General features: G+C 38.7%; 2 protein-coding genes across 3 annotated transcripts; one reads left to right on the forward strand and one right to left on the reverse strand.

Annotated features, from left to right (window-relative positions):
* Positions 1–1440: 1440 nt before the first annotated feature.
* On the reverse strand, positions 1441–6673 carry LOC121509172 (high choriolytic enzyme 1-like). Of its 2 annotated transcripts, none has more exons than XM_041786425.1 (10): positions 6610–6673; positions 6442–6529; positions 3168–3174; positions 3013–3069; positions 2767–2922; positions 2328–2448; positions 2058–2236; positions 1878–1959; positions 1657–1781; positions 1441–1575 (listed from the first exon to the last, which is right to left on the reverse strand). In XM_041786425.1, coding segments are annotated over exons 2-10 (807 nt in total). In that variant the 5' UTR covers positions 6520–6529; positions 6610–6673; the 3' UTR covers positions 1441–1573. The 2 variants fall into 2 exon arrangements, with proteins under 2 accessions (XP_041642359.1, XP_041642358.1); XM_041786424.1 differs by having other exon boundaries at positions 3168–3177; positions 6610–6627.
* Positions 6674–15343: 8670 nt separating this feature from the next.
* LOC121509197 (U2 snRNP-associated SURP motif-containing protein-like) lies at positions 15344–18208 on the forward strand. Its single transcript, XM_041786426.1, has 3 exons — positions 15344–15455; positions 16310–16453; positions 16895–18208. Exons 1-3 carry the CDS (start codon positions 15374–15376, stop codon positions 17176–17178), a joined length of 510 nt encoding a protein of 169 aa, XP_041642360.1. The 5' UTR covers positions 15344–15373; the 3' UTR covers positions 17179–18208.
* Positions 18209–18368: the final 160 nt, after the last annotated feature.

Consider the following 18368-nt stretch of genomic DNA (forward strand, 5'->3'; position numbering starts at 1 on the left):
CACAGTCTATGCAAGATTTTTATGACATGTAACTCTTTAAATTCTAGTTAATAAAGTTAATTTCTTAAAACCTTATTTTTTACAGCACTTTCACTATAAAAGTTGGGACATTGTGTAAATACAGACAGAATGTAAACATTTGTGAAACATTCAGTACGTTTACATGTGTTACAGCTTCATGACCAGGTTTTCTCAAACTTTCAGCCCATGACCTCCAACATACCAAAGACTGGAATCCCACTTTTCCTGGAGGTGGCTGAAACATAGCCGTGCACATTCAAAAATAACCATGTGCAGACTTACATTTTAAGGATTTCTTAAAAATTCCTTTGATTTCAGCGTAAATATCATCAAATCCCCCTCTTTGTATTTTAAATTTAACTAGTTTTATACATATATTTTTATAACAATGGGTAAAATATACAATTTGAAATCATTTAAGAATATTATTTGCTTTTTTTGAAGGTCCCCTCCTCAATGTCTTGCAACCTCCTGGGGGGGGGCCTCCCGGTTGAGAACCCCTACCTCCACACACTGTGTATCATGGAGCTCTGAGGTTGATCACACATTAACACCAGTTGTGACGTTCACACTCTGGTGAATTCTTATTAACATGGCCATTCTTGGTCTTCTTCCTTCATATCGTCAGAGGTATTCCAGGAACCTGTCATCTTTGTTTTCAGGATCTTTTTCTTCCCAAAGGTCAGAACTGAACTTAGAAAAATGGCATTCATTGTTGCTCTCTCCTTGCCTGGAATAAATCACTAAAAGACCTGAAACTGATGGACTTGGTCTCACTGGACGCTTTTAGGAGCATGCTGGGTGACTTGGAGGTGAGCACACCTGTTTGTAGATGTTATGTTTAATGACTGCAGTTCAATTTTTGACATTGATTTTTCTTTCTAATTATTTGAGTGTCCTGTTATGCTTGTGTTTATGGCTGCTTATTCTCCATCTGTAACCTTGTTATTGTACTGCTGACTGTCTTGGCCAGGACACTCTAGAAAAAGAAATTCTTAATCTCAATGAGGTTTTCCTGGTTAAAAAAGGTTTAAAAAAATAACCTAACTTCATATTTTCCATTACTTTACACACAGTTACCACATTTGAACTACTCTGTGATTTGATATTTTTTGTATGTTAAAAACTCTGCCATGAAAGCAGTGAATTCAGAGTCTGCTGTGTGTCTGTGTCAGCTGTAAATTAAACGTGTCTAAGTCCTGGCTAAGGCAGACTTCATAATGAAACTGTCATGTAAAATTTATTATGAATGTCCCTGTTTTTCCAAAACTGCCGCTTCTGCAACGACTCTAATCCAATCAGATTGCTTAGTTGGAACTAAGTCAGCGTTTGTGCTGAGTGTTTGAGTTTTCATACAAAGTTCGGACCGTTCTCAGACTGGTCTGAGTGGTTCTCAAAGTACCAGAGGATCACACAGTGTTTCAGCCAGAGTTACTTTATTGTTATGAGCAATAACGGTTTCGTTGATGAGTCCAGGTCATGTCTTCTTCTGGTCCGTGATCCTGTGGAGACGGTGTGTGTCTCCTCTCTGTGAGGACGTGTGCTGTCTCCTCTCTGTAGTATGAACAGATGTCGTTAACAGAGGTTTAAATGGGCAGACAGTGAGTACAGCTGAAGGTTTGTTTTAACACTCACAGCACTTGTAGAGGGTGTTGAGTCTGGCGATGTCATTACGGCTCATCTCCTGGGCGTTACCAAAGGACACGTTGGGGTTAGGGATGGGGAGCATGGTTGGCTGGTTGTTCTTGGAGAAGGCGTACCTACAACGGGACACAGAGCAGTCAGACTGTCACTGGCCCGCTCTGCACTGCACACAGAACACACAGTAGTATCAGATCTGAAGTGTAGCCACTCACTTGTGGTACTGCATGACAGAGTTGTAGTCGTAGGAAGTGCCCTGGTTCAGGGTGGCGATCTTGTTGAAGTTGTGCTCCATTCCTGGAAACAAAAATATCCTTTAAGCATGTAGGTTAGTCGATAGGTACATCCAAGAGCCATAACATTAACCAAAATTCACATAACAGAAGCAACGTTACCAGAAATAACATTCTGCAGCAGGACTCTGATGTGGTTGTCCCTGTCAGAGCGGGTCTGCTCGTGGTTGAATCCCAGAGCGTGGAGCAGCTCGTGCTGGACGGTGCCGTGGTAAAGACATCCACTACGGGCCAGAGACAGCACCTGCTTTCCTCCACGGCGGCCCACGTAGGACCAGCAGCTGAACAGAGACAGGAAGAAGTTAAAGAGCACAGTAGAAGTAGAACGACATGACATACTTACTCTCAAACTGTGATCATATCTCTTTATACCCGTTCTGGGACTCGATCTGCAGCCAGTCACGGTCGCTGCTTCTGCTGGGCCTGAAGCGGATGCAGGAGAAGGAAGAGAAGGACTCCAGTCCACGGGTGATGATGGCCGCCTCACGGGAGGCTGGAAGAATCACAACATATCACTTTAACTCTTTAAACCCTCATCAAGGGAACAACACAATCCACACAGGGAGCCAGTGTGGGCGGTGAGGATAGGAGTGATAGATTTGATTTATGAGTGACACCAGATGAAGGGAGATGCAGGACGAGAAATGATAAGTAAAAGTTGGCTGCTTTGTGCCCATTCTTTAGATTTCAGAGATGAAGGCCAAAGTTTGAACTCATTGCCATCATCTTCACTGCTTGATGACTTTGTTGGTATGAAATGTCTTCATAGAATCAGATCATAGTCAGGCCCTGGCCATCCTGTGACACTCACTGAAGTGATTGGTGATGTAGTAAGGGATGTAGACCTTCCCATCAGTCCACTTGCCCCACATGCAGCCACGGCTGGTGCAGGGGTCGGCATTTCTCTCAGCCTCTGAGTCGACGGCGATGTCTCCTTCAACCAGGTCGGGTTCATCAGCAGAGCGGACTGAAACATCACAAAGCTCCTTTAAAAGCTGCTGAGGTGTTGAGAACAGAAAACATGAGGAACACAGAGACACCAGCCGCTCATACTCACTCAGATCCCTGTTGGCTCTCTCCAGAAGTTCAGAGACAGAAAGCTTCGAGTCATCCTCTGCTCAGGGACAGAAGAACAACAATGGGGGTTAGTCTAGGATCTAACAGAGCAGTCAGAGTCCAGCTGAGCTGTGATCATTAGAAAAGATGACATACCTGCCTGCTGCTTCAGTGATCAGTGAGGGGAGAAGAAAACAAAGCAGTTACAGATGTAGAAAAAAACATGACCAGAAATTACACATCAAACTTTAAAGACTGTGTCATGGTTTAATTATTTTTAATAGTATTTTTTTTCTATTCCTAATGTACCTGGGCTTCAATAACCAGTCATGACTTTGTGAATCTTTTTTTCCAAAATATGATGGACTAACAGTCTGTGTCTCCAAGGACAAGTTCTCATAAAGGCTCTGCATTCTTTCTTGGTATGAAGAGAAATCACTGTTGGACTATGAATTATTTCTTGATGCTATTTTATGCTCTCTAGGAATGTTAATTACTTATTTTAACTGCTGAAATTTATTTTATGTATATCTCACATTTGATGCAAACCTTTGCCTTTGCCTCGAGGCTCCAGGCAAGCTAGGAACCACTGGAACCACTGGTAGCTAGTCCCAAATAAAGGGCCCTGCTCAGATCTGATTTAAAAGAATCAGAGCTGGGATCTGCAATGTTAGCACACGTCTGCGCAGGAGAAGCAACTCACTGTCAAAGCTCCAAAGGTTTGCATACTGTCCACAGATATTCACTTATGTGGCTTAGGTGGAAGGTCATGGGTTCAATCCCCAGCTGCTGCCGTGACATGTCAGTTGGCAAGAAACTTAACCTCAATCTGTTTCCTCTGTGTATGGATGTGTATTAAAGGGATTAGTCAATACTGATGGCCAATTCTCCATAACAACCTCTGCCATCAGTGTGTGAATGAGTAGGTGTGACCTGCAGTGTAAAAACGCTTTGTGTTTAACTGTAAACTTCAGAAAATCCACATGTTAGGGCAGCAATCCTGCCACAGTTGATCTTATAATGGGGCAGGAAAAAAACAGTGGGATGTCTTTTTTTGTCTCATTTCTCAAGTGGAAAAAAATGATCTTTTACAAGGCTAAATAAAATCATACTAAAGAAAAGAATACCACTGCTAGCAGAACTGTTTTCTCTAAATATCTTTGTTTGGTGCTAAAATACAGTTTTTCCCAGGATGGTGCTTTTTCTTTTCCCTTCTGTTTCTCCGTTTACTCGCCTCATGATCATGTGACAGCCACCAAACCAGCTGATTAAACAAGTAATAGCTGTACGAAAATCCGAGGCCATTCCCTAAAAGATGGCACCCACAACCCAAGGCAGAGTTGATGTCCACATTCTCCATACTGCCACCAAGGATATAAACATTCAATACCTGAATATAAGATTCACACTGCAGGCCTTAAAGCTCAATCCTGATCTTTTCTTAGGTCTGATTTTTGTCATTTTAATGTTGGCATGAAGTCACATGACCAGCTAAGCCCCCTCTTCGGTTAGTTATTTATACTTTTACTTTAATTTAGTGGATGAAAAGTTATTTTAGTCTTTAATCAAGTTTTCCTGCAAGTCAAGACTGTCATGGATAAGCTGACAAAATGAACACAGACTACCTAGACTGTGTTTCTGAAAGGGTTGAGTCATCTGTAAGAAAAAAGAGCAGAAAAAGAAATAGTCATTCATTTAAACCACAGAGGTTCAGGTGGATCAGCAGAGCAGGCTCGGAGGATATAAAGAAGGTGATTGGCTTTATTTCAGAGACAGGAGTTCATATTAAAGGTTTTATTCTTATTTCCTTTTTTGTTTTCTATCTCAGGTTTTTCTTCAGTTTTTACTGCTGGTTTATTACTGTGACTGAGTTTATACTAGTATGCACCAATGCTTTGTTTCACTTTTTATTAGTTTTAGTGTTTTCAGTAATACTTGCCAGGGGCCAGTCCCCAAAAGGGCCAAATAGAGTTAACAACTCAATTACAACGAAGACTCAACGCATGGCTCTTGAGCCACATATGGCTCTTTTGTGATGATTTGTGGCTCTTTTATTTCTTAGTTTGAAATATTATTCTTTTAAACTTTGACCTCAGAAATTATCCATTGCAAGCCACATTAATCAGTTTGTTTCCCAGACTTATACAGTAGGCTTTAATGGTCAAACTTAATTGTCAACCTTTATTTTTCTCTGTATATTTTCATTGCCCTTATTTGCAGTTTTGTCCCTTTTATTACATATTACCACTTCATTGAGCAACTTTTATCCGATTTTTGCCCTTTTCCATCAAATTTAGCTACTTTTATCCTGCCTTTTTGTTTTTGCATTTTTTTTTTCATTTTTCACACATTGATGCTTCCCTTTGCCATTAAATGCCCCTTTCCCCACTTTGACACCTTTAAACAGCTTTTTTGCCCATTTTAGACACACCTGTAGCTCCTTTTTTAGTAACTTTGCACCCATTTTAGTTGCTTTTCACCCAGTTTTGTCCATTGTATGTCTAATTTGCTCCTTTGTCAACCATTTTTGATCACTTTTTTTGCAGCTTTTTAAACATTTTTGCCACTTTTATCCAGTTTTAATCCTTTTTCATCAGCTTTAGCCATTTTTATCTTACTCTTTTGCAATTATTCACCTTTTTTGGCGCTTTTTGTCCATTTAAGCTGCCTTATGCCGTTGAATGCCAATTTTCCCCATTTTTACACTTTTTTTTTTTTTTTTTTTTAACTTTTTTGGCTCATTTTAGTTACTTTTCACTAATTTTTTGCTGCATTTTTGACCACCTGTATCTTTAATTTTTGGTGACTTTGCACCAATTTTTCTCCCTTTTCACCCATTTTTCATTACTTTCTTGCCGCTTTTTGACCATGTCGGCCACCTTTCGTATGTTTTTGCCTCTTTAACCCATTTTTGCTACTTTTCACCATTTAAATTGTAGCTCTTGCAAAGGCATTTTTCAACAATTTGGCTCTGGTTGAGCAGGATTGAGTAACACTAATTTAAGACAAACGTTCAAATATAGACTGCTGTCCAGTTTTCATCTAATTTATTCAGATTTTACATTTAAAGAAACTCCAGATCTAAACTCAGCATGGCTGGAAGTCGATCTTTTTACACTCCTCAGACTTGACTGGACCAGAATTGACTTTAATGTTAGGTGTTTCATTATTGGAGATAAACTGTAGAATATTTATATACATACTTTAAAACAATAAATAACAAAAATATTACGAAAATACCAACATTTAAAGATTTATGTTTAAAAAAAGATGAATTTCGAACTTCTGCAATGAACAAAGCTCATTTTAAATGTGTTGATTTAAGTTACAGGTATTTCATTCTAGTTAATGATCAGGTGGCAGTAAGAGTCAAACTTCTGCAGCATGACAACCACTGTCACACAGCGCCGACATTGTCCTGTGATCGTACCTCATTGTGGGCCCAGCAGCAGGCTGACAGCAGCAGCAGAGCCAGAGTGGAGAAGCTGAAAACAGACAAGCGAGCCATCCCAGCAGACCTGCAGGACAGAGACAGGAACCGGCCTCAGCGTCACTCTGAGGAAACACTCACAGAGTTCACATCTGCAGCAGGACTCACCTTAGATCCTCTGTGTGGACGAGTGCTGCTCAGATTCCTCCTCAGGGTTTTATTGGTGTGATACTGCCCATATTAGGACTATCTGTGTGCCTCAGCTCCTCTCAGCCAAAGTCTTATCAGTCAGTTTAGATGAGGACATCAATGCTGATAGAAACATCAATTCAACTATGGATGGGAAAATGGACACTTGTTACACTTTTTCCTCTCATTCTGAATTTAAAATATGTTTTCCTAGAAGTCAGATGACCTGAGCTAACACTGGAGTGTTCCAGGATTTTACAGGATAACGTAAAGAAGCAGCAGCTCTACTCGTTGCTCTCTCCACATGTCTGAACTCCTCGCGCTGTCCCTTTGGTGAAAAATTTGTTTCAGCCACTTATGTCCACATCTCATTACCCAGAGTTCATAGGTGAGGGTTGGGAGGTATCGGCCGGTAAACGAAGCTTTGCCTTTCAACTCAGTTCCCTCCTCACCACAACAGTCCAGCACACCGCTGTCAGTCTCACACTCCTGTCACACACATGTAGACTGGATGATCAAACTCTCATGCCTCCTCAGAAGTCCAATTGCAGGACTAACGAGCTGGTCCACTGTTCCACGGCCAGTGGAATATTGTTCCTTCTGAATCCAAGGTTTGACAATTGGCTGGAGCATCTAGCACCCTAGAGTGGACTTAACCAGGGAGGCTGAGTAGTGAGATACCCCGTAGTTGAGCACACCCTCAAGACCCCCTTTTAAAAATGGGACCATCACCCTTATCTACCACTCCACAGACGCTGTCTCAGACCTCCATGTGATATTAAAGGCATGTCAGCCATGACAGCCTAACAACGTCCAGCTCAGTGACAATTATGTAAGCTGTAAATCCCTCGCTGTGATGACAGGGAGCATTTTTAAACTGGCGTTATGGTCTTTAGTGTTTGGATTTCTAAATCAAACACTGATGTGACAGTTTGACCAGCTAGGATCAGGGTGAATGAAGGTGAGACTCTGATAATGAAATGCTGTTTATGTGTAATAGAGTCCTGTTACTGAAATTATTTGTTTCATATCTGGTTTCAGTTCACCTCATCTCTGTGTGCGTCACCATTTCCCTCTGCCTCTTAAACGTTTGTGCGGATCAGAGTCCTTATTTTGAACCGAGGACTCTGTTCACTGAAGACTCCACTCCATACAGCTGTATCTACTGAACTGTAAACCAATGTTGGGGATTTAGTGTTGTATTTCTCATGACGAGCCTGGAAAGCTGTTAAAGAGGTTTGCTCTGCGAGTGATCCCAGCATGCTTGAGTAGCATCAGCTACATGGAGGAGTTTTATTTACAGGTTTTCTCCCTCATAATTTTAAATTCATCACTGAAATAAAATATCAGTTTATTATTCAGTCAATACACCTCACGCTGTTTTTATTAAACAATGCTCAGTTTAAAAAAAAGAGTAAACTGAGCAGAGCTGGTCTATGCTCCTCCTTGGTATTGTTTTGATGAGAGCCCCCTAGTGGAGGAATTTAATTCACTGCTCAATACACTACACAATATCTAAAAGTGAAATTCGATTTATTCAAGAAATGCAAAGGATTTTTCTCTTATTTCAAACATTGTTTGGCCTTTATTAACTAATTTATTTATTTATTTATTCATTTATTCATTCATTTTTAAATTTATTTTTTATTTATTCATTTATGTATTTATCTATTTATTTATTTATTTATTAACAAGGGTTGGCTCTTGGTTGTGAGAATAACTTGATGCTGTAAATAAAAAACAAAAAGTAAGGAAATTTCTGTTTGGTAGATTATTTCTTTGTTGTAACAAAACTTGGTAATAAATCTTATATTGTTGGAAAGCCTGTTTATTACCCTTTTAAATGGAGCCACATTTGTAAGGATCATGCATTTGTGGGATGAGCAGCAGAGCTGAGTCTGTGGGTTGTGCCAATGAAAAATTTGCCAGATCTTCTCTGCCAATGCCAAACAGCTGATTCTGACTGTTGTTTGGTGTTTGGTGGATTGGATGATTGAAGTTTGAAGAAACAAGACATTTTGGCAATAAAACAATTTATTCATAAACAAACAGGAGCCTCAGTGGCATGTGGAGGAACCAGACACAGCCACAACAGCCTGGCTCCTCCTCCTCATGCTGGTCACCATCCTGGTCACACACTGCTGTGAACCATTGCACCTTTTAAAAGGAAATAAACAGGCTTCCCAGCCATATAAGATGAATTCCAAAGAAGCATTGTTACAACAAAGAAACAATCCTCCGAACACAAATTTCCTTACTTTCCTTTCCTTAATTTACTTCCGTTATATATGGAACTTGGCCTTCAGGAGATGGTACTATGGCAACACCAGCTTGTGGAACACCAGCTTGAAGTTGCCCTATCTCACGGCTCTATCCAGATCAGTCAAACGTGGCATGCTGATTCTTGAAGCAGACAACTACTGACCACTGTAGCAGGGCCCATGCTCACAAGTGCTGGCCGCACCTGGGGTACCAGAAGCTCAAAACAAGAGTCAATAGCAACAGCAAAATCAGCTGAGACGATCTGGCAAATTTTTCATGGCCGCAACCCACATACTCAGCTCTGCTGCTCATCCTTCAATTGCATGTTCCTTTCAAATGTGGCATCATTTAAAAGGGAAACAGGCTTTCCAACGGTATAAGATTTATTGCCAAGAAGCATTGTTACAACAAAGAAATAATGTACCAAACACAAATTGCCTTACCTTTTGTGCCAAGTTTAGAATTGGCAAATAATTAAAGCAGCCTGATCATTACTCACAGCTGATTATTTTAATGTAGAATTCTTCATTTTAAAGCATTTGATCTTTTTTTATTCTATCACGCTGCAAAAACCCAAATCTAGCAACGTCTTAAAATAACTACATCATACATCAGTAAACAAAGACATGCACATCTATAAAACTCTTTTAGTTAATAATAGTTCTGCCTATTTCTGCTTCATTGATGGAGCCTTGAGCATTTTGACGTTTTACTTTTGTTTATGGCACGTTGTGTCAGGGTGTGTGTGTGTGTGTGTGTGTGTTGGGGGGGGGGGGTTGTCATGTCTTAGGAGGTTTTAAATAACCTTCATTTTTTCCTGTTTGTTTCTTGTTGCTTCTGTGACCTGTGTTTCCAAATGGATGTTGTAATCTCACTGACTGCAAAACAAATCTAGCTATGGGTACAAAAATACAGTAACCTGAACCTAAATATTAATAAACACAGCCATAAATGCAAATGAAGAAAAACATTTTAGCTGAATAATGTTAATAATGCAGTCATGTTTTATTTGACCATCTGTTGAGAATGACAGCTCCTCTCAGGTGTGTGTGACTGGACATGATGTTAGTGCTGAGTCGGGGTTTCTCGTGGAGGTCAGAGAAGTGTTATCTTGTTCTGTGTCCTGAGTTTGATCACCTGTTTGTGTTCCTCACTCTCTGACCGTGAAGGCCGTCAGAGATGGACAGAAAACGTGGAGGCTGTTGGTGACCTGCTTGGGGAAATCTTTATGCTTATTCTTAAAAAGGAGGCTGTAAAGATGAATCACATTAATGGCGATTAATCAATCTCAATAATGATTATTCAGCATGTCCCTTTCAGCACACATTGGTTAATCCCATCAGTGTCTCCCTGCAGCCAAAGAGATGTAAAATACCACCACTGCTCCTGAACGCTCCGCTATAATTTACATTTAGCACCTTTTTAGGACTTTCAGGACAAAACCATACAGACATAATGCTGTTGTTGTTGTTTAGCAGTATGCATGGACCATGGATTCAATATGGTGAAAAAAACATGGGTAACGCTTTATATTAAGGTCCTTGTAATAAGCATTAATAAGCGTTAATAAGGCCCTTATAAGTCCTTATAAGATGCTTATTAACATTATTATGTTTTTATAAGACTATGTAAGCGTTAATAATGGCATTGTAACATAGTTAATATCAGACTATCAGACAGTCAAAAGAACTTGTAAGAAACTTAACCCACCCACTGTGTCTTTGTCATGTTTGCTTTATCAATATTAAAGTATACTTTTGTGCTCATCTATTATAAGTTAACTAGGCACTTGTTAACAGTTAATTATGTTATTTGCAGCTACCGGATCTAAAGCGAGAACAATGCCTTATTAAGGCTAATAAATCTGTTATTATGCATTTATTAATTGTTAACAATGATTTTCACAACTTCCACATCTGAAATGAACACTACATGTGGTCATGGTTGATAAAATGGTTAGAAAAAATACATAATAATACAAATGTTTCAACAGTGAAGCCCAAACTTGCCATTTATTGCTGTGGCTGTCAAAGAAAAGGATATTTTACTAAAAATGTATAAAAGTCAACTAAAACAGGCATTTGGGGAAAAAATACATCAAGAGTACACCTTTAGTGCCTTTTTAACATTAAGGCATATTATACAAAACACCAATAAACACAAAAAAGTACTATTTTGTAAAGTGCAACACAAAACTGAGGTGGATTTGTTTTTTTAAATTCCATGGAACATTTAACATTTAAACATTTTATAAAGCAACCGTTTTTTTGCTCTTTAAACATGGTCCATTAGCTTCAAAAGCATCATTTTTTAAATTGGACTTGAAAGGCAGACATGCAGTCACAAGAGACCATTTTATAAAACATTGCCTACAATGGGTCAGTATATATGATAAAACACATTCTGAAAATGTGACATAAAACATCACTACTCACAAAAATAATGCAACTGTAACATAAAAACAGAGGTAGGTTTACCAATATCAATGCAAAGATGATGAATAGACATGAATACGCGCCATGAAGAAATAGAGGACTACCGTATTTAAGATCTTGTGTGGTAACTAGTGCTTTAGATCATAAAGTCATAAGGAATCTGTTTGGAGTTGGAGTAGCTCCTTGCTGGTCATTAGAAAGAATGCAGGTTTAAGGCACTTATTTATTGGCTTCATTATTCAGACCAGGAACTTCCCACCTGCTCTCTAGCCTTCATTGTAGCCTACCCTGTAACTCTTAGCTATGTCATGTAGTAGCCTACCAAGAGGACCGTCTTTGTGTTTCCTGCCTAGCCATTCAGTCCACTCAATAAGACAAAGATGGTCAGACAGTAAGGATTCAGTTTGATTACCTCTTTGTCTCCAAACTTGCTCCTTAATGCTACGCCAGGCTCCTTCTATGTGCTGTGTGTGGGCACCTGTTTGGGGATCTACATACCACCTTGAATGATTCACAGTCATATGATTGTAGCCGAATGCAGAGAGGGAACGATAAGCACGCCATTCATCACTAATGATGTTTGATCCTATCCTCACATGATGTGCAATCAGTGGGACGAGGTGTTGTCGTTCTCTTCTTTCTACAAGGCGCAGCACCGGCTTTGCTCTCTTGCTCCTCAGCTGCTGCACACCAAGCATGCTGAAGACCCATTTCCGTCTTCTCCAAGTGCCACCCATTCTTCCTCTCCCATACTGTTGTGATGATGACCAATAAAGCAAAAAAACAAAAAAAAGAAAAAGAAACAGAAATAGCTCATGAGGTGTAATGAACAACTTTCAGGCAAACTAAATGATGACCTACAATGAACTAAACTTAATCTAAGAAATATGATCCTGATAAAGTATTTTCACTTTTGTAGTTCTGGTTCTAGTGTGACATTTCATTGATGTTTTGACAAGAGAAGGTTCCTTGATAAGCCTTTAGTGGCTTCTAAACTCTCCGGCACATTTCTTTTTTAATCTGGTAAATATTAAACTGTCTGTTTTTTTACATTATGTGAAAATAAAACTAACTTAGTGTGATAGTTTTTTGTGTGTTAATTACGACAATGAGCATCATTCTATTATTCATATGTGAACAAAACCTATCAAAACGTTCAATACGAGAATACTTCAAGTACCTGTAGACACACAAGTATCTGAAAGTAGGCTGAGTGTATAAGCTTTATGGTATAAGTAACCAAAAGCATATAAGGCCAACAGAGTCTTAATTCTGTCTAGCCCACTTATTGAGATGGTATTTTAACTTTTACCAATCACTCACTTAGCACCACAAACCATTTACAGCCAGCCCTTTCTTGCAGCTATTAGGGCTGGGACGATTCACTTTTCTCCTGATTCGATTTTTTACGATCTTTTAGGTGCCGATTCGATTTAAATTGCGATTCTACGATATTGCCGATTTTTGCAATCTTTAGTTAGCTTTTTAAACACCAGTGAAAAAGATGAATGATAATTATGCCTACAGATTACATCAGGAAAAATAAGCATCACATGTGTATAACCATACATCACAAAATATGTCTAACTAGAGAATACAAAATAGTTATAAAATGGTCAAGTGCAGGATTTCTCAGTTTATTCACAACAATTTAGTATCAATTTCACAGAATTTGACACAGACTGAGCTAAATACTGAATATGAAGTGCATAAAGTCTATACATATGTGTGTAGTATATATATGTATAACTTATGGAATTTTAAGTTAAAATCGAATTTAACAATGTAGAATTAAGCTATTTAAAAAATAAATAGTCCTGCATCATCTCGCATTTTACCTATCTTTGTTCAATCTGAAGATGAGGATTTTCCCCATTTGTTGCACTGAATTAAAATGCTACCGTGATTTTTTTTTTATGAAAAGGAGGAATAAATTATTATAGAGTGAATGTACTCCAATCCTTTATATTTCATATTTTATCAGTTTTTTATGTCATCACATAATATGTTTCTGGAGGGAGATTATGGGAGACGAGCTGATCGTCACGTCCAGCTTTAAGACTAATGGACTGTGTTTTGCGGAGGGCATGACGTGACAGGCCAGTATTTCTTTCTTGTGTTACCGAAGCCGTCATTCTTAACGACACTACACGGGACAGGTCCTTACAAATAATACGACTGTGATTATGGTTGCATGAGTAAAGACCAGCGGTAGCTTCAACGGGCTTGTTTGTTGACGTTAGCCATTAGCTGTAGCGCTAACGCGATGATGCCTAACTAGTAGATTCGTTGTGTTGTCTCAGTATTTTACTCTGGCGTGGCATATCTTGCAAACGACTGTCTAACTCCTGTCTAAGTTTGTGCGGTCTTTAATGTTTTGGAAGCCAAAGTAAGTCCACACATCCACTATGAATGCGGCGGAAGTCGCTCTGCTGGGTAGGTACAAGCAACCGGCTCACGCAGACCGGAAGTCTCGTGTGATCTCGTTGTCTCAAGAGAGAAGAGGCAAGAGTCAACTGCCAGCTAGCGATGCCTGCCGCCAACTAGCGGTCAGGGGGTGAAATTACACCACAAACTACCGCACCAACAAAGTGAATAATTATCTAATTAATTAAATATCGATACTGCATTTTAAAATATCGATACAATATCACGCCAGGAAGTATCGCGATATTTCAGTGTATCGATTTTTTTGTCCCCCCCCCAGCAGCTATACACACCTTTCTCTTATGGCGGAAATGACTCTCGTCAGTTACAATGATTTCCTGCCGTCCACCAATCAGCTGTCCTCTGCGTCGTCCCATTCATTCAACAGCCCTTCTACAGCCCTTCCTTAATTTTTTAGCCATCTTGGAGAGGGTTGCAGTACTTGCAGCAATATGGTCTTCCATCATATCAACCTGTCTGAGATGTAGGCCCTGTGCAAATCTATAGAAAACATAACACATCATGAGTTCACTTAATTTTTTCAAAAAGCTTTTCCTAAGTAACTATCTAGCACTTTAAAATGTATTACCTATAAATGAACTACATCCACTGAAAGAGTGAAAGCCTGGACTTGTTGAAAAGAGATTTGCCCCTTATTGATTTCACTGTCTTGGTCCCTCGGTGCACCACTCGCTGGCATGTCCTTAATAAAAGCACACAGTAATGTTTAATTGGTGAAAATATTAAAAAGGTTATTGATAACGTTTAAAAAAATATCATTACTGTGTATCAATCACGGTTAACTTTATACATACATATGGCATGTGAATGTTCAAATTTTACAAGGCATTCAACAGATGACTGTAGTTTTTTGGGCTGGTAAATGAAAGAAATGTCCTTGTCAATTGCATATTTGACCAGCATTTGGCTGATGGCTGGTTTAACTTTGTGACCTACAAATGCATCTGTCAGATGGGTTGGTTTAGGATCCATTGTCCAAATACATTTTGCATAATTTCTGATGGCTGCTAAATAATGCATGAATAAGCACAAAACTGCATAGTCAACAGCACTGTTAGGCACACATTCTTGAAGGACCCTTACCTAGAGGCTAACTAACTGACATTAGCCCAAGGAAAAAGTTATCACCAGCTGTAATGGTCTCTGCCCGTCTTCTTTGCCAGCTTCATCCTCAGGTGACAAATGTGGCATTTGATTTTTTCATGACAATTTTTTTTTTTTTTTTCCTGAAGGTATTAGCTTTAAGGTTTTTCTGGGTGAACTACCTTCAAAAATAAGTTTTGTGAGTTTGTTTTGCAGCGCCATCCTGGTAAAGTCACTTCTTTTTCTTCTTCCTTCTCCTTCAGGTGTTTTTGGCGGGCCGCTTCCTTTTCTGCTTCTGTTGACATCCGGAATAGCTCTTCTACCTCTTTTCGCGCTTCCCATGTGTGTCCTATATCGTTCATTTAGGAGCTTTTATTTTGAAGACAGACATTAAAACCGGAAGTTCCGTTTTGAGTTAGCGGCTGGTAACTTAGCACACATGAATCAACGTGAGCGCGATTCTGATCCCACCGTGCACAATGGAGGTAGTTGACCCACTCCCAACGTCTTCGCCTATGAGTAGAATTAAAACCTGTTCTGGACTTCGAAAAGAAGCAGCTGACAAGAGGAAACGTGAGACGGAGGATGACTCTGCTGGTACGTTTAACTGGTACTAACTAGTTAGTGCAAACTCAAACACGCAGCCAGCCACGTAGCTAGACAGAGGCACAGTGGCAGTCTGGAGTCTGCCGCTCCTGTGTATTAAAATAATCAAACTCATTGAATCTCAACTGATTTTCACAGTTTTCTTTGTTACAAACACCTGGCATGTGGCTATGATGAAGGATACTTAGTGATATTAAAAATACTGTTTTCATGTTAAAATACTCTATGCAGATAGTATCATTAATTGCTATGAAACATAACTAATTTTGTCTCCAGCTATGCTAATATATATATGCAGTTTACATTGTGGAAATGTATAGCTTCTCTCTTTAGTTGGGCTCTGTCTGAAATGTTCATTACACATTTCTGTACATGGATTCTCTTTAAAATGCTTGGAAATGTAAAATTTCAACTGTAAACTGGTACCAGAGAATATTTCAATAAATGTTATTATTACACAGATGCACATTTCTGCAAGGTAAACTGCATCATGTTATCTATGCATATAGCAGGAGACAAAAATAAGCTATGCTTTATGGCCATTACTATCTGTATAGGTATTTCTACATGGAAACCAGCGTTTTTAATGTTATCAAGTGTCCTGTATCATGTCCACATGTCTGACATTTGTAACAAAGAATACCACATGGAAATTAGAATTCAGTGAGTTAGGATTATTTTACTAGCACAGGCATTTCATTCCTCTTCAACTTTATGTAATTTGGTTTGTGTTATGATTTTTATCATTGTCTTTAATTGCACCTTTATACACCCCTCCTGGACCCCTGGAAGGCATAATCTATGACTAGTATTAATTTGAATTGTTACTTCTGTGCAAATGTCAGGTGCTGCCCAAATGGCCCCCACTGCCAAACTCCAGAAGTACAAACATGAGCTGGAGCTGGCTAAAATGAAAATAACATGTCAGGAAGACTTGATCAAAGAGCTAACCAAAGAGAGAGATTTCTTAAAAGAACAACTGTCGCAGGGTAAGTCAATAATTACTGTTTTTCACCAATATGTTGAGTATTATGTTTATGTATTTTGTTACACAAATAATGGTGATTTTATTGGTTATATGTATTTTTTAACTAAATTTATCTTATGTATAAATGAATGTATACACTGCCATATAATTTTAATCTTTTACTTTGTCCTTTTTAACCTGTGACAATGATATGACTACTCTTATGTTGTTATGCCATGCTGAACCAAAGAAAAAAAAATACCCTAGGGGACACTAAAAGTATATTTCATCTCACAAACGTGTAAATAAATGTGTATATTTTGTGTCCTAAACATCAGGGACACCACTGTAATAGTACAGTAGTACACAACACAATCTAGTTCTAAACTGCTTAAAGCTTTATTTTGACCTGTCTCCTAACCATCTATTGTGGTCAATATTTCATTGTGTTGTCTTTACATAGCATCAAGAAACCAACCAACAACAGACATGAGAAATGACGAGCCATCCCCTGAGGCATCAGCTGCAACAGCTTCTGATTTTTCTGGATTGTCTGAGTCAAGTTACTCATTCTCTACTGACCCCTCCTCAGACTCCTCAGTTTCCTCAAGCTCTCCAACCTCAGATGATGGCAACAAGAAGAAGCAGAAGACGAAGAGGTCAAAAAAGAACATGAAGAAGAAGAAGGGAAAGAAAGGAACAAGGGAGAGAGGAAGCAAAAAGATCAGAAGGAGTTTTAAGGGGTAATTTATGTAAATTAAAACTAAGATAGAAGATAGAAGATAGTTACTGACTATTTATTTTTGAGTGTCACTTAATGTTGTCAGTTTGAATAAAGATGATGCTTTATGTAGTCCAACTATGTGCAAATTAGGCTGGGACACTGTTGTGACTGTTAGGCTATGCCTGCTGAATGATATTAGTGTGCATAGTTAGTTTACATCATGAATGGTTTAAGGTTGTTGAATGGACGATCATTTCTGTCACTGATACTTATATCTACTCTCTTTCTTCTTGAGATGAGGTAATTGCACGTTACCGAAAAGTGTTGAAGGTCTACAAGAAGAAGCATAGCATCATTGCTGCTTGCAAAATAGTGGGAGTGGATCGCAACACAATTGCCTTGAATGCACCAATTGCAGAGCTTTACATTGCTGCCTCAGAAAAGTTTGCAGAGTTGAAAGATCAGCATACAAGAAAGCACAAGCTTGGTGATTTTGCGGGGAAATGTCTTGATGCCATCCAGATATTGCCAATACAGTTACGGCACTTATGAAATCAGGGAAACTGTTGCCCGTTGGTAAGGGGAACTATTGAATAGCTTTTGAAGCTAATGGACCATGTTTAAAAAGCAAAAGAGCGGTTGCTTTGTGAAATGTTTAAATGTTAAATGTTCTGTGGAATTTTAAAAAACAAATCCACCTCAGTGTTCTGTTGCACTTTACAGAATTGCACTTTTTGTGTTTATTGATGTTTTGTATAATATGCCTTAATGTTTGAAGGTGCTAGAAGGTGAACTCTTTTTTCCCAAATGCCTATTTTAGATGACGTTTATACATTTAATTTTTTAAAACAAATCACCCTCAGTTTTATGTTGCACTTTACAAAATTGCACTTTTTTTGTGTTTATTGATGTTTTGTATAATGTCTTTAATGTTTAAAGGTGCTTGAGGTGTACTCCTTGTTTATTTTTTCCCACAATGCCTGTTTTAGTTGACTTTTATACATTTTTAGTAAAATGTCCTTTTCTTTGACAGCCACAGCAATAAATGGCAAGTTTGGGCTTCACTGTTGAAACATTTGTATTATTATGTATTTTTTCTAACCATTTTATCAACCTTGACCACATGTAGTGTTCATTCCAGATGTGGAAGTTGTGAAAATCATTGTTAACAATTAATAAATGCATAATAACAGATTTATTAGCCTTAATAAGG

Source organism: Cheilinus undulatus, linkage group 1, assembly GCF_018320785.1.
Source record: "Cheilinus undulatus linkage group 1, ASM1832078v1, whole genome shotgun sequence".
In the NCBI taxonomy this organism is placed as follows: Eukaryota; Metazoa; Chordata; class Actinopteri; order Labriformes; family Labridae; genus Cheilinus; species Cheilinus undulatus.